The 21873-nt window shown below is 36.9% G+C and overlaps 1 protein-coding gene across 10 annotated transcripts in view; it reads right to left on the reverse strand.

Moving 5' to 3' along the window:
* The window catches only part of PPP1R12A (protein phosphatase 1 regulatory subunit 12A), a 110431-nt gene that overhangs the window by 44223 nt on the left and 44335 nt on the right, over nt 1–21873 (reverse strand). For all 10 annotated transcript variants that reach the window (XM_041409713.1, XM_041409707.1, XM_041409706.1 and 7 more), the window contains one exon: nt 5287–5405. In XM_041409713.1, coding sequence (XP_041265647.1) covers nt 5287–5405 — 119 coding nt within the window. The remainder of the gene's footprint in view (nt 1–5286; nt 5406–21873) is intronic.

Genomic DNA, 21873 nt, shown 5'->3' on the forward strand with positions numbered 1-21873 from the left:
GAAAGAGATCTTGAACTGTGCATGAGCATAATTCTAACTTTTGATGGCTGAATAGTGACAACTCATAAGGAGTACTCATAAGGAAAAGCAGTTTAGAAACTGTGATCATCAAGAGCACAAACTGCATCCAGGTTGACCTCTATAAGAAAATCAGTTCAACAAAATGTTTTTATGTGTATGATTTCTCTACTCTTACACACTGGCATGCAGGGACCTGGGAGATATATACAGTAAAACTTAATGCTAAAGACAATCAAAAGATAAAACTTCACTAAGTGCTATAAAGTAACTGAAGCAAGTTAAACAGTCAGTGTTCTGAGGACTTGACCAAACTCCTAGACTCATTGAATTAATTGTCCAGCAAAACCATTTTAATCTTGACAATTTAGGTAAAAAATTAATAGAACTACATTTTATCAGAAACTGACAAAAAAACGTAATTTGGATGTTGAGTCTCCAAGATGCAGGAAGACATACAAGGCTGTTGAAGGACTCAGCAGAGGAAAAAGCTGAAAAACTTTCCAAATATGAAGAATGAAGACCAGAAACTCTGAATCTATAATACACTGATAGTCACATATTCTCATTCCTCAGGAAGCTCCCACATATTGATATGTCAACTACTAACTTGATGGGCGTGAGCATCTGCTTGCCTTTCAGAATGACAGCAGTGATCAGCAGATCCTGGGACAATACTCTAGAATACAGTCATTTACACGTCAGTGTTGCCTGTAAAATACTACTATATAAATAAATAGCGTACATTTGATCATCTCTTAGTCACATTTATGTCCGTTCCCTTTTTTGTATGCTCAAAGTCCAACTGTGAATCCTTATCAGCATGAGTAACCTTTCCCACCTGAAGAATTTGAAAAAATTCCTATCAGTGTAGAACTGTTATTTACATAGCTGTTTGTTCTGAGACATTTCGGTATCAAGGAAGAACAGAGAAAAACTCATGCCAGACCCTGATCCTGTGAGCTTCTAATGGGTCACATCTAAGCTTACTTTCCGGAAAGGTCTAACAACACAGGTTATCATATCAAAACAGCAATGCTTTTGCAGAAAAAGTAACTAATACTCAATACAGACTTCCATTAATATCACAAACTATTGCACTTCTGAAGCCCAAACATAACACAATGGTTGCAGAGGAGTAACTGTATCAATACATTATTTTACAAGACAGTTCATTTCTGGTCATATTTCAACAGAAGAAAGTACCAGAATCTTGCCAATCTAAATAAAACATTCCACATTAATAACTGGCATGAAAATGGGAATTAAACTTTGTGGCACAGAAAAAAACAGTTGTGCTCTGAGATAAATACAATTCCCATTATTAACTACAGAAAATGGAATGTAAACAGACTTTATTATACCTTGTATGGGCCTTTCTCCTTCCTTTTGTTTTCCAGACCAGGGGAAAAGCAAATGCCCATCATCTATTTCCAACCCTTTCTCCCGACGGCCCATAGATGGCAATGCGCTGCCTCCCAGCTCAGCCTCAGCCACAGCACTCGCTCACACCACCAGCGCGCTTAACCTCTCTGGCTGCCGAACAACTTATATCATTAATAGTTTATTGCTAAATGCTTCCACTTTTTTTCTGATCAACAAGTGTTACTCAAAGCCCTAAACAGGTTTGAAAACAGTGTACCATTCAGTGAGCATTTAATGAAAATTCAGCATAATTTTAACTGCTGAATCATTGTTTCAGGACGACTCAGCCATATAAAGGCATGTTTTATAGATACTGCAGGGAAGATCAACCCACTTTTTACTTCATGAAGTGAATGTTTATATACAAATGCAATAGTTCGCATTTTATCCACATAAACAAATCTGAGTTAAGCAATACATCTGGGAGAGTCTTTTTACATTACCTATAATTAAGAATGAGGAACATGTGTTTCTCCTTGGAACAGGAGGAGTGACCACTCTCGATAGTTACTGAATAAATAAATAGCTACCACACTGAGCCCCTGATTCACCTCACATCACCTCTCCCCACTAACTCACCTCCTGAGAATGTTTCCTATAATTCAAAATAACTGCTTAAGCAGTTAAAAATAATTTTAAGAGACATCTGATGATCCAACAGCTAAAAAAGTCACTTCAAACCATTATACGTAACCCCACTCGAGCCCTGAGGAGAGACAACATTTAAAACTGGCCAAGGCTGGCCAGGACTAAAGCCACATCTCTTTCACATCTGCTGGTTTTCACTAGTGCAAATGAAAACTTTACTGGTAAAAGACAACTTCCACAACTCTGTGCTGAAACACTGCAGAGCAGAAACATGACAGGTCACAATGAGAACCTAAATAATATTTTTGATGAAGCTAAATGATTTGAGAATTGCAGTAGCCCCATACATACATGGGACTGACCAATGCAAAAGATATTAGTCATGTGGAGGAACAATAAAACAAGTCCTTGATACAGGTTTTTTTTTTTTATAACACACAAAATAGTTTAACCATATGGAGTGCAAACAGAACAGTTGTTCAGCACTACTCTGGAATCATTTCCATAAAACACCTGATTTTGTTATCAGTGAAGGGTTTGTAACTGCGTCAAAAAAATCTTTATATCTTGCTTGAGCGTGTAATTTACCTCCTCACAAATTACAAAACTAAGGTAGGTTTTAAGCTTAAAAAATAATTAAGCCAATAATTCTCCACTGAAGATTAGGGTAGAAAAATATTTTCCTAACTATGACAGTGGTACAGCTTCAGTTACAGGATAGCGATTCCCTTAGTTCACAATTCCTGCACAGTCCATTATGTCAAGCCATTCTATTTGCTCAGCAGGACACAAGAAGACCCATGGTGAAATTTAGAGGTGTAGCATGTGGGAATCAGAACGACTAAAGAAGAACAGACACTGGATAATAATACTAGAAAATATTTATTCTTTAATGGCCAACACTCATTACAATAGAACTTGTATAACAAGAAGATTATTTTGGATTACTGACCATCTCCTCTCTAGTCATATCAGACCTTGGAGCCTGAATACTAAAATAGGATGAGGAAACATTGCAGATCCTTCCTTTTATTAAGCCTGTAATGTCACACAGAACTGAACTGTATTGTATTCTATGATTTATTTTTGTGCATTTAGTGTCTCTAGAGACTTCCACATTTTGTCCTGTAATAAGACATGTCCTTAAAATACAGCTTGATAGCTACCAAAAATTGGGCATAAGTACAAATTGATGATTAACAGAACGCTGAGTATTCTGTTTCGACATTTCCTATAAAGACATAAGGCCTGCAAAAGCAGCAAAAAAGGAGACATAACAAGTGATTCTTCTCGGATTTCTAGCAGGAACAAACATCAAAAATCATCACTTAAAACGCATGATGAACTTGACCAACCTTTCCAAGCAATTTTTTGCCACCAAACAATTCTGCCAATATGTAGGAAGCCAAATTTACAGCACTAACACTGCAACACAAAAACAAAACTACATTGAACGTAGGAATAAATACATGAAAGGGTTGCAAGGCAGAAATGCTATGGAAAATGCCTATTTAATTTTCACACTGCATATTCTACCTACAAAGAGATAGGACATTTCGTCACCCTTTGTGACGGCTTGTTTATTTTCAAATTAAATAGCCTAGTCTTCCATTACCCTTAACACTGAGCCAGGGCTGATCATTCCACAGACCCCAGCGCTAACTTGCATTATCAAAACTGTGGCAATGCTTTGATATGAAGGAGTGTATCACATGGAAGAAATACAAATTATCTCACTGCCAGAGTGATAATTATATTCAGCTATATGTATAGCCAAAGATGCAACTGACAATGCCTCACTGTTAATTGCACATTAAGAGAAACGATTAGGTTCCTGTTTTAGAGCTATTAACTTCTCTAGCCACAAAACACACAATTATGCACTTTTTAAGTGATTCTCATAATGAGTAAATAATCCTTTTTTAATGCAACATTAACACACACATTTATTTAATATCTATATCCAAGCTAGGACGCCATCAAAGGTACATAATTAAAACCTCACTGCTGAGACAACCATCCCATGATTTAGTAAGACATACACTGTAACTTCACATCCAGATTCATACCCTTCCTAGTCCATTCTTATCCACAATCATGAAATACTTCCTTTGATTTTATCTCTGCACATAAAAGCCCTCGGTTCTTATGTCTTCAAACACAAATTTAGAAGGAGGGAAAATGCATGACTTCTTCCCTGCTTCTGTAAAAACAAGCAAGTAAACCAACTGCCATAAAAATGAAAGAGGAAGGAAAGTAGGCTGTCCATTCCAAGTGAAATTTAGTATTTTAAAACAACCTAAATTATTCCTTTAGAAGCTAACAGCTACAGTGTGGGAACACGTACCTTCTTCTCAGATTTATAAAGACAGTACTCTACACAGTTTACAGTAAGCTTCAATTGTGAAATATGTAAACCTCACTGAAATTTTCAGTGCTGTGGCTAATTTTATAACTGGGCTGTTCAAAATAATTTAATTAAACTTGCAAAAGAATAAAAATTAGTGTTGCTGTAATTAGTAATGTTGGATATCCACATTACAAAAATGTATGTAAAATCCTATATAGCAAAGTATTTCTTAAAAAAAAATGCAGTAACATATAAAAGAGAGATTTTGGAGGAGTTCATTCCCCAAACAATTCCAATTTCATAAAGAGCTACTGCAGTCATTTAGTACTGCACATCAGTAAAGCTAAGCATTTCAAGAACAACCTTAAGAAATCTAGGCTGAGGTGAATTCCAGAAACAACTCTCAAGCAAGACTGACAGTACTGTTAGAAAAGAGAACAACTAATTAAAATAGAAAAATGGTAATATCGACAAAAAATACACACAACTGTCTAATCTGATGTTCACTGTGTGTTAACTGTAAAAACTGCTAATCAAGTTTCTGTTAACACTACCAATTAACTGAATCGAACACTTTGCAAATCCACTGTCTACTTCTGTGTACCAGTAGGTATCTCTTATTTCCCTGCAGAACAGGTCTTCCAGTTTCTTTTCACCATTTCCTTTGGGCATTAAATGGGTTTAAGCACATAAATTAAAACGGGGCAAAGCCTGAAACAATTAGTAGTTTACTGTTGAATTATGTAAATCTGTTTTAAGAGATAGACACTTAAAACACCATACATTCTATATTGATCAACTCTGTTTAGAAAATAAGTTAACTTTAACAGTCACAATTTAGCCCAAGTTTTCAAAAATACATTTAGTGTCCACAAATACAACTCCCCTTCTATATTCAAAATTACCTTGTCTATTTACTTCATTCTGAAGCAGCTCTTCCATTGCCTCTTCTTCAGCAATATCTAATGGAGTGTCTCCTTCACTATTTACAGCTCCTACATGTGCTCCTTGACTAATTAAATACCTGCCAATAGACAAAGAAAAAAAGCCCATAAATAACACAGCAAAGCTATTGCAAAAAAAAAACCCAAAAAACCAACATATCAGCCACTAGGATATCATATGCACACATACAATTAATAGAAACATTTATATTGGGTGTAAGTACAAACCCTTTTGACTGTCTGCAACCTATGAATACTCATAGGTCTTTTCATCCTAATACCCATTAATACACATAGCCTTCTGGTATTAGTTTGCCACAAAGACTCCCGACACGTTCCATACATACCTGGAAGAACTGAAAGAAGAAAATGGCTAGATAAAGACCAAAAGTGATGACAAGGTGAACAGGGATGGAACCACCAATTCCTGTGACCTCCTCTTATTAAGTCACTTTTCCTCTAAGTCAGTGGCACGTAAAATTTTCCAAAATGATGACTCCTGATCTTTCTGGCAGCTTCTTAAAGTCAATAAAAACAAAACTACATTTCCTTCTAAGTATTTATAAGGTCAGCTTTTAGTGGGGAAGGAGGCAAGGGGGAGGAAGAAAACAGTACTTTACACATTTCAATTTCAAATGTTTTCTTATTTGATATGTTACTGTCTCAGGAGTCAAGAACCCAAAATTCTCAATTTCCAATTACATCAAAGGATCAATTCCAACAATAGGTCACAAAAAGATTATATTATTTAATTGTATTAAATCATAAATCTATGAAGTTATTGAAAAGCTACAGTTAAGGAAAAATTTAAATTCATCAATAGAGTCTTGCAGCTTCTAACCATAATATTTCCATTTACCTAAAATATTCAATACTTTGAGCCATGACAAGAGTCACGACAAGCAAAAAGCTGCAAACACACCTCCTGTCTTGCACAGCTTAACTCATATATTCCATATATTTGAGAAAAAAAAATCAGGATATACTGAAGAATCAATCAACTGTCATAAGAGGTGTACAAAACAGTGCTTTCCTATCTTCACTATTACATAATGCCAAATTATACAGGAGACAATCACAAAATTAATCCAACACTAATACAAATTCTTCAAAGTACTTTATTGCTGCCTTAACTTCTGCCAATTAATTAGCATCCTAGATAGGTGAAATCTGTTATCTTTAATCAATAACTCAAATCTAATACTCTCACATATCTGTGTTTTTTAATGTATGACTTAACTAGTACTTGTTACCAAATCTCTGTAATTACATCAAGAAGTGGTAAGAACTAGTAGTTCACAAAATGAAAACTAATTCCCAGACAGGCAAATCTCCTCACATATACATCATCAGCTGCTACCAACAACTTTGATGCTGGTATACCATGCTGGTTTTATACTGCTCTTCTTTAGAGCACTGTGCTCTAACTATGACCTCCCTCCTTTTAAGAGATTGAACTCCTGCAGGAATGAAAAATTAATACAGAGGAACAACATTTCTCAACACTACTAGTTGTACTACCAGTGAAACAGCCTCCTATGTCACAGATCAGGTCATTGCTCTGCAGGTGTTTGCTAAACAGGCAAAAACAGCACAGGGGATATCAACCCTCTTCACCAAGTCAAAATAAAGTCAGCCACTTACAAAAATATCTTTATTTAAAAATCCAAGTGAATATTAACGCTCTTTCAATGTTTACATTCTAATACAGACAGGGAAAAACCACTTTTATGTATTTCCACGTAATACCTTTAGCAGAAAATTAAAGCACTTCTCTAAGGAAAATACATATCTCATTGAAGCAGTTGTATTTGGTCAACTGGGTCACGGAACGCATAAAAAGTGTAGGGAATGAATAAAAGGCTAGCATAGCATTTTAAAGAGTTATTATTGTTATAGATGGACAACTTCACGAGCAATTGATTCTTTAAAGCAGACTTCAAAAAGCTGCTTGCGGATCAAAATCAGATCAGCAATGCTAGGGGTTTAGTAAGGTTGAAGAAGTACAGTTATCTGATTTTCCTTTTGCAGGTGCTTACAGGGCTTTGGTTTTCCTGGGTCAGCAAAGCAAGCATAGGTGAACTTGCTCCAAGTTCACAGGATTTAAAGGGATGGAAGAAACACAATCAAAGAAGAAAGGCAGCACACTCCTTGCCAAAGAAGTGAGAACACACTTTTCCCAGCCTTCCTCCAGCCACATCAACTAGGCCCCTCCACTGCTATCCCTCTCAAAAAATTAACAGTGATCCTCTCAGGAAAATTAAGTGAAATAACATTATTTATGATAAACCAAGTAACTCAAATTTCAACTATTTTACAGACACCTTTTAATGTGTAACCTTTTTTCACCTCATAATGACATATACATTTCTTCTGTCTTCCATATAATTCAGATTACCTCGTCCTGTAAAAGTGTATTAAGCATTTGTTCACTTACAGTACAGCTACTTTCAGCCAAGCTATGACAGGGTTCACATGACACATGAACCTGGTACCTACAGAATCAATGGTTTTATTAGAAATTAGTGCTATCAATGGAAAGGAAAGGAATAATTTTCCATGTGTCAATAACTTCACTCTGCACTGCATACACACAGAAAACAGATTTGGTAAACAAGACCAAGAGAATGATGCCCTGACTTTGTCGGGCATAACTGAGCAGAAGACAGTACCAGAATAATCCTAAGAATGAGAAGTTTTGCTGTTTACATAAGAAAAATACTTCTCGAATGAACTGTATTTCAAACTAAATGTTAATTAAAACCTAGATAGTATGACTTCAAATAAAAGTGTATTTGACATTTCAGTTACCCTGGTACCATATACTAAAACCTTCATGTGCCACTGTGTATCATGGTGTCTAGGTATGTATGTATATATTAAAACTTCCATGTTTTGGGAAAAAACCTAAACAATGTATACAAACGACTGCTTGTATTTTACCTTTTTAAAGTAGATGTTACCTTCACCTTGACATTTCATCCTTCTAAAGCAAGCAAACATTGACTTCATTTCCTTGACAGATAATTAATTTATACAGTTACATATATACATATCACATACATATACAGTGAAAAGGAAATTGAAGCTCTGTAATAAAAAGGCCAGCCCCATGCATTTTGATACCATGTCTATATAAGGTGCTTTATGTAAACTTGGAAGCAGTGTAAAAGTAAAAACATATAAGACTTCCACCATCTCCTACTAAATTTTTTTGGTATAGCCCTTGCATTTGTATCTTTTGAAATTCACTTCTTCAAAAAATGGTCATGTTCAACAGACAACTACAGAACAAAAATTCAGAAAATTCAGTGATAATCTGCATAATGTATTGGAAGGTTTTAATTCTAAATCTAGACGGCAAGGAAACAGTAGTTTGATTCATACCATCCTGTTTTATCAAGTTAAAGCTTTCAAGTGTTAACACTGAAGCTAAAGGTACCACTTTTATACTCTCGGGATCTAAATATAGAGAACTGTAAGTATCCCAGGAATACTAGGAGAGACAAAAGCAGCAAAAGAAAAGAAACTAATTCCTGATACTTTTGTTCTGATATTTCCATGACAAGGATTATGCAGTCTGGGTAAGACTGGAAGAAGTTTGCTTTGCAATACTATTGCTTAATGAAGGCAAATATGCTTCTAACTTAATTTTTTATTCAAGGAGTCACTGCTATATACTCCTCAATAGCCACTGAAAACTGAAATTAACTCCTTTGGGGAAAAAAAACCAAACAAGCATTTATTTTTCTAGAATTATTATGAAACCCATATACTCTCCCATCCTTTAGTGAAACATATATTTTTATATCACTAATAAAGGGCTGGAATCTCAGTATATCTGAGACAATAAAAACTAACCCTCTGAGATTACTGTACAAAAGCCAAACAGTCCACACCAAAACAAATCCCAGGAACTGGAAATAAAAAAAAAAATTAACTAGCAATGTGGTCTACAGTCTGAATTAAAAAAAAATCCCAAACCAATAAAAATCCCTTACAACTGAACTTTGTGTGTCTGTACATCTGTTAACAAAATGCATATATAGCCAAAAAGACAGGAAAACACCTCTCTCTGAAGACACTTTGTATACAAAGTTGAGTCATATCTCTGAATTTAGAATTTGAGAATCTGGAAGATGCTCAAACCTGGATAACAGCATACACTGCAGATAGCATTTTCTTATTATTTATCTCAGCACCAGAAAGAGGGGCATATGTTTACATTGGAAGCTTGGCCCAGTTCACAGTATCTGGAAACAAGTTTGCAAAGTCATTACAGATATAATTAACTTGAAGTACTGGCTGAACCTGAAGGTCACCAGAAGGGTGGAAGGCACAGGGAAGGGCAGAGAAGTGGCCATTACAAACTGCTGACTGAGCTCACTGGAGACTCACTAATGCAAACAAGTGGTCCCACCAGACTGTTCAAAAGACTGGACAGCAGTTCCTGGCTCCTAAAATGCAATGAGAGGGACCTGCCTAAAAAATGTTACATATACATTTTAAATAAACATGCTCAGTGTGTCCTTCCTGGGAAACAAGGTCTAATTAGTGGGGGTGGGGGGGCAACTAACAGCACAACTGCAAAGAACTTTTAACTAATTAGCAAACATTTAAGATTTCAGCTAAACTCAGCTGGTTTAGAAAAATCCATACATGTTGGGAGTTCAAATTAATTCCATTAGTATCTCAACTGAAAGGAGCCAGAGACTGAAAAAAGTATCACTGTATTCATGCAGCTGTGGAAACCCTCATTTGAAGAAACAAACAAGGAAAAAAATTAAAAACTGACTATATTGCAGTATGTATTTTTAAAGCCTTTCAGAATTGTTTCATTGTTTATTTTTTAAAAACATAAAGTATCAATGCACTTATGAAAGTACATCTTTGTAAAACATCCATATTACTGGTAAAAATACATTTACAATAACTCTGGCCAAACAATTAGGCCTCCAAGAGACGCTTAACAAATAAAACCATAAAATTTTAACAATATTATTTCCAGTTTTTTTAAAAGTTGAAGTACACCGAAACTGTAAAACCTGATCCTTCTCAGACCTTCTGCTGCTTTAAATGTCTGAGAATATTTCTTAAAATATTTTATAACTGTAAAATAGTTCCACTCTGATCTCCTAACAAGGCTGTTATTAACTCAGACAAGGTAGAAATACTAACTCAAGATTACTTGTCATTTCCAAATTTAGTTTTGGTTTGGTCTGGTTTTATCAGTTTCGGATTTTATTTGGTATTTAACTTTCAGAAAAAATAACACTTATAGGCCAGGTAAGAAAAGGTATACATACCTGTATGGACAACATATTGAGAGATAGGATTCTATGTGATTCTTGAATTATAAGGATGCACTTCTCAAAATAAGATATTGAAGAAAGGCCTGGTCTTTTTATTTTTCTTGAACGCCTTAACATAATACAAACCTGAAGCAAATCCAGTAGCATTAGAGTAACATTATGCTAAATTCTGTTGTGGTGCACAGTATAAATATGCCATGTCAGTGGGCAAGCCCCACGGAAAACATACAGTTGGCTGAAGAGGTATGAACAGCCAGGGTACAGCCACCCCTCAATCACTCCCTCAAGCACCCTCACAATGTCAGACTCACTTTTGAACATGTAATTCAAACCCCAGATAAATGTAATGACAAAAAGCCACAACTTCATGGTTTTGGAAACCTATGTTGCATTTGGTGGAGCCCTATAAGCATTTGGTGGAGAGTGTCAAAAGGTGTGCACCATGGGGCAGGCAGCAGCGGTCCCGCCAAGCGCTGAGGAGCCCTGCCTGCCTGAGCAGGGACCCCTCGCACAGGGGGGGTCTGCACCACCTGGGACTCTCCTCGCCCCCTGGAGAGAAAACCAACAGGTAACTCTCCTCAACCCCCTTTCTCCACAGCTGAGGTACAACTGCAGTTCTCTCTTCTGAATCTATGATTTAGAAAAGAAAATGACAGTTCCAAATTCAGCACTGGAACCAAAACTGTAGGAATTCAAGTGGGCCTAGAATCCTTTCACCTTCAAATGACTTGAAAAACAAAGTCAAACTCACAGGGATGCCTTATTCAGGCACTCTGCAAAATGCCATCCCACACTGTCAGTCACTGCTGTGCCTCAACATTCTGCCTCTGAGCATTTAAAACTGAACAGAGTGGCACAAGAAAGACAGGCTTCTGTGACGGCATTTAAATTTAAGCCAAATAATGAAAACACTCAGGAACTTCTAAGGTAATGCTGCTTTGCAAAATCCAGAAGACTTTCACTCACATCTTCCTCTTTTGAAAAAAGAGTGCTGCAGAACTTTTTAAAAAGGAATGCTCGCCCCATAAGCAGTATCATCAGCTAGTAGCTTTGCAAAACACCAAGTTAAATGAGACCAATTAAGGTTATTTGACATAACTAGACAATTATTTACTCTGAAATAGATGAGTGATGATTTTAAGACAGCTAGTATCAACAAGAGACCTGAGGTAAATTTACGATTTTTTGCTTGCAGAACACAAACCCCAAGAATTTCTGATAGCTTTAGAGATGCTTTAAAAAAAAGAGTAACAAAAAATATGCGAGAAACAAATGGCCAAAAGATATTAAGCAAATAGAAGGACACATTTATTTTCAATTTTCATCACGATAATCCAGACTAAAGCATGTATCTTTTTTTCTAAATAATTAACGAGTTTGCAAAGACATTTTTATGTCCTTCAATATGCAATAGCTCTTGCAGATATCATCAAATCCACCTTCTGAGTCTCTCCCGTGAAGCTCTTATGAAAGGCATCTTGGGCTGACACACATCTTTGCTTCAAAATTGTCAAATACTCCCAAAGCTATCAAAGTAGTCAAACAACAACAACAAAAAAGCTTCCTATGTAAACACCACTTTCTATCACTTCTAAATATTGTACCTATAGAAAAAATACATTTATGATTAGGAAGCCAACATTCCATAACATACCAACACATGACTGAATTTTGCACATAGCTGGCTGTTCCCAGCCTCCACTGCTACTTGTACGCCCAAGAAAGCACACTAAGTAGAATCCCATCTGTCTTCCTTCTTGGTATGCAGAAGCATAAAAGAAACAGTGTAGATAACAGTATCTGGTTAGTTTTAGTCCTCTTGTGCTTCAAGAAACCTCTGAAAGAAGCCAGCTCTAGAATATACGTAGGTGGCCAGCTAAACTTAATAACACAAAAATGGAAAAGGAAAAATTCCTACTTGCAGCATCTGAAAAGCAACTAAGCCTTCATATTTTGCCTTATCCATATAGAGGGAAAGACATTTGAGAGGTGGCAGAGCAACGTTTAGGTGAAAATAAACAGCGAGCGAAGCAAATAAAGTTGAAAACACGAAGAAAGCCATATAGGCAAACATATGGCCTCCTCCAAAAAAAGAACAAACCAAAAACCAACCTACTACCACAAAAAAACCTCCAAATGAAGCAGCACACAAGAAAAAATTGAAGAGAAGCCTGGCATTGCCAGGAGGAATACAGGACAAAAATTTCACCAGGAATGAAATGAAGCAAAACAAAAAGTATTTTTGAAGTGCATATCAAATGTTATTTTCATGATGCACTTAATGAACGAGTGTTCATTTTGAAGCTTGCAGCATATTATGCAAAAGTGAAGGCTGAGTATGAAAAATGTCTCGCTGCAGCTGCAGAGGTCATAACTCCAGCTGACAGCATGATGCTTGGAATGCTTTCCCACAGCAAGTCTCCAATCATTTGTGGTGATTTACAGAACCATCATCAAAGTGAACAATTGGGATTGAGTTACAGTGCTTGAGAAGAAGAGGTAACAGCAGCATGGAGGCAGAAGAGGAGGAGGGAGAAGGAAGACCATGCTGCTTCCCACTCTCCTCAGCTAACAAGCGTGATCCCACCAGCAGCTCACCATCCCTCCAGCCTTATGCCAAAAGCAGCATTGCTATATTTGGGTATGGTAGCATCAAAAATAATGATTTTACCTGTTGACTTCTATTTCAGCAGAAGTTATGAGTATGGACTTAAATGTAACTGTTTTTCTCTAACAGCCACATGACTGCATTCATATCAGAAAAATTTAAACCAAGATCAATTCTTTTGCTGTGTTAAACAGATCTTAGCATATACACAATTACTACATCACAGAACTTATCTTACTTGTAATTATATTACAAAACAATATTGTAAGCAGACCTCTCTGTAAAGCAACATTACTATCACAGTGCAGTTTCTAGCATCACTCAGTAGTACTGAACTTAGTCTGACCCCCATTTAGATACCAGCAATCTGCACTTCATAGCAATTGTTTACATGTTCAGTCTGCTTTGAATTTCCTTGAAATCAATCTTCTTCCAAAATAAAGTCCTACTCTTCATTCAAATTTGATAAGCAGCATCTTGTCTGTAATAAAGAGGTTTCAAATAATTACTTTATATACTTTTTTCTTGTCAAATCCATTGCTTATAGAAAACCCTCACACTTCTGTTTCTTGGTGTCTGAATTGCACCCAAATAACCCACTTTCATCAATGCACAGCAGCCCTTATGTGTCTAGAGACACCATGGCTACATCTACATGCATTTTAGGAGAACTCAAACATCTTTTATCCTGCCTCAGTCAGGGATAAGACTAGAAAAACACATACAGATTACAATCGTTTGCACGGAAATTACGCAGTTTAGGACAGTCAACAAAAGACATGGCTTTAAGGATAAGTAGGTCATAAATTGTTTTAGTGTCACTAGAAAGTCTACTATATGCGCCAGAATAGGGTCAAACTCACAACAGATAGAACCACTCAAGTAGAAGCTGAAAAAAAATCAAAACTGAGATGCAGAGAAGTGACATTCTATACCACAACTTTGTTTTCTCCTAGAACACAATCCTCAAAACCAACTTTGTTGCAAGTTAAATTATTTTTATATCAGGTAACTTAATAAATACTATATTCAGTGGTCAACAGCACCAATAATTCCATAGATTCCACAGTGTGCAGAGGATCTATCACTGCGTCTGTCATATAGCAATTTTGAATTGGTTGATGAGGCCCTCACATGTGACAGTACACCATACTCACCAAGCCGCTGAACAATTCAGAACTTGGTTTCTCATGTACATAATGTACCTAGAGCTGTTCTCCCATGTTCTAGTCCTACCTAGAAAACAGGAACTTACTGGTGGCAATGGGCAGTACAAGCTATCAGCCAGGAAGGACCTGAGTGCTGTTTTTTGTGAGTCTGTACAATCTCTCAGGTTTCCATATCTATCACTCTTCTGTATATGTTCTTTTCCATATGTACCACCTTCAACGTCAGAATTCACATGTAAGGCATCTACTTGAAATTGTTCTCAGAATACCAATAAAATCAATGTTTTGTGAGAAACAAGTAAGATCTCTCCGATTTCACTTCTGAAAGCATGATGGTTTTTTTAGACATCAGCTCCATTTTCAAATTCTTTTTCAGCCAACTATTAAAAGTTCACTGAGCATTACAATGGGCATCAGTCCCTTGACCTTTCATTAGACTGAATGAACTGCTAAACTGTATTAGAAGAAAAAAAGGTATTTCCCATTAAATCATATTCCTGAGGAAGATATCTCTAAACTTAATTTCTATTTCATTTATCCTTAGAAGAACAGGAATGCTTACTAAATACTAATACACTAACTTAAAATATTTAGGGTCACAAGTAGAGATGCACACAGTAAGCCACTCTGAAAGAAGACAGCTACAGAGCACACACTCTGTACATTCTACAGTGACCAGCTCTCCTTGACTCCCTCACCTGAAAAAACATGTATGAAAATCAGTTAAGTCCTATAGTTTCCTCTCACCCATCAACTCTATTTTACTGTGTATTTCTGTCAGCTGGGTTTTTATCCACACATCAGATCACAGCTACACAGCAGAAAATATTAAACTCTACCACATAATGACATGATTTCAAAAAGGGAACATCACCACCAACCTTAACAATTTCCTTAGTATTTCATTATTCTTAGGACATACACATATGCAGCAAAAACATGCTGGGAACAGGACACTGACACAGTACACCTTCATAAAAGAAAATGTCAACTGATAGTACCTCACCGATCTTCTTCCAGTCTGTCCACTACTTTATCTAATGGAATTTAGCTTTATCCTTGCAGATAACTAATGCAAGTTTGGAGGAGGAGAAACTTTTATGTTGGACAGAGCATCACACTTTTGACTGGGGGGGGGAGGAGACTAGTTTTTTTCCCAATCTGTTTTTCCAGAAAGAAGGCAACAAATGGAAATTAACTGTAACAATCTTCTAAAGCCTGCAGTGACCTTTTACTGCAGCCTTACCAATATAAACTTGTAAGAGTCAGTCATTCTTCTAGAAGAGACGTTTTCCCTTGGCTGGGAATATATCTTCTTTCCCTGTTTTTATTTTGTCACATGACTTGTTTTATCCTTCTGAAGTCCTCTTCCCCTTTTCTTGAGTGGGTTGTATGATGTTTCATCTTTTCTTCCTTTCACTTTTAAGTCTACACCTCCAGTTAACATTTCCTAGTATTTAAATAAACATTTTGGATCTTGACAAAAACATCCCTTCACCTTGTAGCATGTCTGTAAGATCAAATCCCATACCAGCTTGCATCATCAGTTTACAAGTGGTTTACCTCAGACCACAAGCTTTACCTTGTCATTCCAAAATCCAAATTTCCGATTATTCTCCAAAGATCCATTTCTGAATGTATCACTAGTAATGTCGCTTCCTACTCACTTAATTAAACTATAACTTGTAACCAAGCTGAAGGAGATAGGAGCCATCCCTGACATTTTTACTAGTGTGCTTTGCCTAAGTAATATTTTGCCCTTTAGGATTAAAATGGGTTACAGCAAAAGAGTTTAGATTAAAAACTCTCTAATAAGTAAGAAACAGCTTCAGATGATCTAGTTATTAAAACTTTGAGAGAAAATGGATTAAAAACAACTGCTTTGAAACATACTGTCTGGCACCAACACCCTCAGATATCATGAAAGACATTGAACAGTACCAAGTGGTTCAGGCTTATGAGGTGGGAGATGAACCACAGGACTCCACCACTGAACAGGCAGCTCTACTTAGCCAGGCTTCTGATCAAAAGTACAAGATATCTCTGAAAAGCAGCTTAGACTTTTTTTTTTTTACCTGCATATCTATGCCAAATGCTGCTGGCAAGCCAGGTCAGCTCAGTGATCCAAAAGAGAATAAAGCCTCCAAAGCCCCTGAAGGCTATTCTTATGCATATAGTTCCCACATTGTTGTGTGATCATTAGATAACACAAGAGGGAAGGTGGAGGAGGCAAAACCAAGGGAGGAAGCTAGTATCTGCCTGTTTCTGCAATAGTCTCAAGTTAGATCACTCTAATCACGTTGTCAAACTCCACTGAATTCTCTTGACTAGCTGTTGCCAGACGAGCACTGGTCCTGTACCACAGGCAGGAATCACTACCAGGCAGCACCCACAGCAGTCCCCCCAAGGCAATTAGAGCTGTAAGAAAACCACCTATCACTGAACATCTAGATATCCAGCTACAGGTTTGCAGGATTGTCTGTCTATCAGACAGGGATCATTCACTTAATGGACTGTCTTAATGGACTGTTACTAAAATAGGGAGATCCTGGGACAATGGTTTGCAAAGGCTTCAGCAAACGAGTTTGGCTGGGTTCACTTTCAGGTGTCTGGAGCCTGGAAGAACAGATGGATGTCAGCAGCAAGCCTGCGGTTACACACAAGCCTTTTAAAGTCTGCTTTAAATGTTAGGGGAAGGAGGGGATATATAACATAGGAAACTTTGGGCAGAAAGGAAATGTGGTATTTTAGAGCAGCAGAGTTGGTCAAACTACTATTCTCATCCTAAATAAACTGACTGAGGAGACTCTGAACTTGAGACGTTTTTCTGTTTCTGACTGTAATCATATGCTTCAGCCTTTAAAACCTCTTAAATAAAGAAGGTGTATTTTGAAACTGAACTAGGCCTTCGGATTTGTATGGGTATCAAACTATTGAGTATCAAACACGGTTCTCAAGCATAAAAGCTACCGTAAAGAGTTAGTCCAAGTATCCAGTTCACATCAAGCCCATCTCCAGTTGTAAGTTCTTCAACGAGCATAAAAGTAGAGCAAATACATGCTACTTTTCATATAATACCTTTCTAACTACTTTCATAGACTTTCTCAATCAGATTCCATTTCTATTTATGTATTCCACCTTAATATTTTTAATGTATCCACCCTCCATGGACTTCTCATCCCTTGAATCCATGAGGAATATTCCTATGCGCAGAAACATTTGTCACACTGTTTGTAAAACCTATTGCATGAAGGTAATGAAAATGCTGTTGACATCTCTCTCCCCCTTCAGTTTTTGGGTGTTTTTTTGCAATAAAACTGCAACTGTCACTGACTTTATGTTAGTTTTGAAAAACACTTTTCTTATACTTCTTGGAAGATGCACTTTCATTCTGGGTAAAATGAAAAAGCATTGCTATTTAAGTCGTATAACTGTATAGCAGCCTCTGAACAGTTGCAAACAAGGTTCAAAATACATCAACTACACACTCACAACTACGCAACCTACAAAGACCACAAGAAAGTAATTTTTAGCACAAACTTTAATTATTGAACAAAGGAGAAATTTCTACTATTTCAGATTTTTCTTTATCTGGTGCAATACATAGCAGAGAGAAATAAAAAAAATAATCATTTTAAAATTGTTTCTTAAATGCCACTTTGCACTATTTTGCCCTCCCCCATTACTTTCTTTTGCGTTCAAAAAAAGTTATTTGTTTATTCCCTGATACTGAAATAATATAGGAACTTTTCAACCACAGAAGAGAACTATCAGATAAAATAATTCATTATACACAAGGAAACAGTCGTATAAAGGTATATTTAAGGGTCCTACCCATTAAATAGCATCTTAAAGAATGCACACAAAATTTCTGTTCAAGTCGTCCTGCATTCAGGTTTCTTTTCCCACAACTATAATTTTACAAAGCATGTCATGTTGACTTCTTAATTTACACTAACACATTAGTGGAAAAAAAAGCTCATTTGTGTAAAGCTTTCTATGTATGAAAAAAAATGGAGAACAGAAACGAGAACATACTATACAAAATCCACCTGTTATGGAAATGTTGAAGAATTTTGATTTAAAACATGTTCATATTAAAATTACTTGTAAGGTGATTTACATAATCATAAATTAGATGAACAGTAATCTAAATAGACAATTCTAAAATTAAAGTATTCAAAGAATTTCTAGTAAGCTGAAACACTCTCAGTATTTACAGATGTCAGAAACAACAGAAGCAGTTGCCTTCCATGCCAGAAATTTTACTTTTACAGTACATCTTCCCCTTTGCAAGCAGCTGACACATTATTACACACTAAACTATGTTCTTTGCTGTATTTCAATTGAAGTGGCCTTCTATAAGACAAACATTTCTTGAAGTGGAAGATGTATTTTTTAGAAGAGACAGGAAGCATATTCAAGACAAGACAGCTATTATGAAGGTGCAGGAAACTGAAATGGCACAGGAGATACTGCTGGGAGACACTGTCACAGGAGTGGTGAACACAGTGGAGGATAACAGGGTCAGGGAATACACCTGCAATGACAAGCCCACTGACCAGACAGTACAGAGCAAAATAAAATCCCAACAAGTGGGAAGTCATGCTACAAATTCACTCAGCCCAGTAGCAATTAGCATGGGACCAAGGCAAAAACATCGCTGAAGTTGTGGCTCCCTGAGATATCCAGAGTTTTTTTCAGAGAAGCTTCCTACCACTTCCATGTTCTGTACTTCTCACAGATCTCCAGCACATGGGTGCACTCACTCAGGAACATCTGAGTAGCAGCAGGGACTACTTAACAGTAATGTGTACTTTACAGCTCATATATACTTTATAGCAGCCTTCTTTTAGCTGAAGGGGACTATAGGAGAGCTGAAGAGGAACTTTTAACAACAGCATGCAGCGACAGGAAAAGGGGGAATAGCTTCAAAAAAGAGGGAAGGTTTTGATTAGATATTAAGAAGAAACTCTTCACTGTGTCATCTACAGGGCAACCAAGGAATCAGGCGCACCCAGCATGGGTTTAGGAAAGGCAGATCCTGCTTGACCAACCTGATCTCCCTTCTATGACCAGATAACCCATCAACTGGATGAGAAAGACTGTGAATGCTCAAGTCCACCAGGACTTGCGAAAAGCTTTTGACACTCTCTCTCTCAGCAGTCTCCTGGAGAAACTGGCTCCTCATGGCCTGGTCAGGCACATTCTTTGCTGGATTAGAAACTGTCTTGATAGATGCACCCAAACTCAGTGATCTTGGAAGTGTTTTCAAATGCAAATTATTTTATGGTGAAACACCAGAACAGGTTTCCCAGAGAACTTGTAGAAGACACCCCATTCCTGGAATTGTTCAAGGCCAAGTTGAACATGGCTCTGAATAACGCAATCTAGTTGTAGATGTCCCTGCTCATAGCTCACCTGTGAAAGATCCCTGCCAACTCAAATACTCTGTAATTCTAGAACTAGAATTAACATCTCACAGTTCTTATATATAATTTTAGATTTCGAAACATGCAAGCCTGAAATAATCTTTTGCATATTTGGATGATTTAAAAGAGTTGTGCTATCTCAATATCTCAAGTGCAATGGAAGGAAGGAAGGAAGGAAGGAAGGAAGGAAGGAAGGAAGGAAGGAAGGAAGGAAGGGCCTAAGAAAACTTAAGATGGCAGCAGAAGAAGCAGAAACAGGATTGCCAAGTCCCCAGTTGGAGAAGCATTACAAATCTGTGCAACAGGCAATTCCACAGGAGGATGAAAAAGGGAAGCACAAGGTCAGATTCTTCCCAGCCTTTTATTAACAAACTTAGAAAACAACAGAACTCATTCCCTGACTGTCTTCTCTCTTGCACAAAAATAGGTGCTAAAAGTAAAAGATATCAGATTCAGTAACAGACACGCACAAACACACATCCTCATGCTTCCCAGGAATGCATCCTCACTAAAGCAGATGCTGGATCCAGCACATACTATGGACTAAATTAAAATAAAATTTCTAATCTCCAGTAGTTTATTGTATCATCCTTTCCCCTTCCCCTAGTTTTGCTTCAGCTGCAAACTGTGGTTTCTAGAATTCATTTTTGTAAATTATTTGAAGATGAGATTGTGGAGAAGCAGTCTGAAGAAGATCTAAATTCTATGGGCATCATCAGATATTGCTCCACTCATGTCAGGTTCCCCTTCTCAGCTGTACATAGAAATTTGTTTCAACAGCTTATCTTCAAAACTCCATGCGCCTTAGAAACACTGCTCTTCCAACATCTTAGATTCTCACATCCCAAAGGACTACACCTCAATAACCCCATTTCTCCAAAGGCTATAGAAAATATGCAGACATATTCTGCTCCAATCTGAGAGAATAAGAACCAGAGAGATTCAGATATTCAAGTCAATAGTGAAAAACTGTTCAGTGGACAAGGGACATTGCACACTCTTTCCTAAACAAGTGCCTATGTTTGGCTGCAGTGCCAAATCAAGATCACTTAACTAAACTTTCTCCTACTGCGGAATAAAGGTGGGTGGTTTACCTCCACTAAACAGTAGAAAGGCTTATATTATCTCAATTTGCAGGGAAATTCTTGTCATAGTACAGCCAAGAAGTAAACACTTCCAGTACTCATGCAAGAGGGATAACACCATCAAACATCTGCATAGCGTAGGAAGACCGAGTACAAAGTTAGTGGTCACACAGTGCCCCAGGTATACCATGGATATACAAAGCACATCACTCTGTGAACACCTCAAAAAAAACCCCAAAAAAACCCCAGAACCAAAAAGACCCTATAAACAAACAAAAAGCAGGGAAAATTATATACTAGAGTCCCCAGAATTTTTCACTTCTCTCTAGACTGCAGCAAGTAAAACTCTCAAACTCACAGAACAAACTCACAATTTTTATTCTTCACCACTGCAATTAGTACATAATTACATGATAAAATACTACTTTCAAATCTTACACTGGATGTCACAAAAAAACCCAAAACAAAAACAAAAACAAAACAAAACAAAAAAGTAAAACCGTTTGGTAAAATTAAGCTTAACTGAAACAACAATGTGCTGAACAACATATGCCACACATTTTCTCAAAAGAATTATCATTTCAGGCTCAAACAGCCTCTCAAAAATTTTGATTTTAGCACACCCTCAGTGGCTCTCAACAGACTTCAAAAATAACAAAACCCAAAACCACTCCTGGAATTCAGCAGAGAGTAAGCTTTAAATAATACTGAAATGGGCATCCAGTTTTTACTGTCGGCTTCTGCTCCACAGCTAAAAGAACTAGTCAACTGTTCTATACTATAGATGAAAAACAAATGTTTAAAGACTGCAAATACAACTGTAAAGTTATCTCCTACACATAGACTCATCCCAGGATAATGTTTCAGACTATTAATAAATGTAATATGGAACGTTGTCCCTGTGCCTTTCCCCAGAAAGTCTTTCCACAGAAAAAAATAATA

The sequence above is a fragment of the Onychostruthus taczanowskii genome, unplaced genomic scaffold (assembly GCF_017590055.1).
Source record: "Onychostruthus taczanowskii isolate IOZ18803 unplaced genomic scaffold, ASM1759005v1 scaffold31, whole genome shotgun sequence".
Taxonomy (NCBI): domain Eukaryota; kingdom Metazoa; phylum Chordata; class Aves; order Passeriformes; family Passeridae; genus Onychostruthus; species Onychostruthus taczanowskii.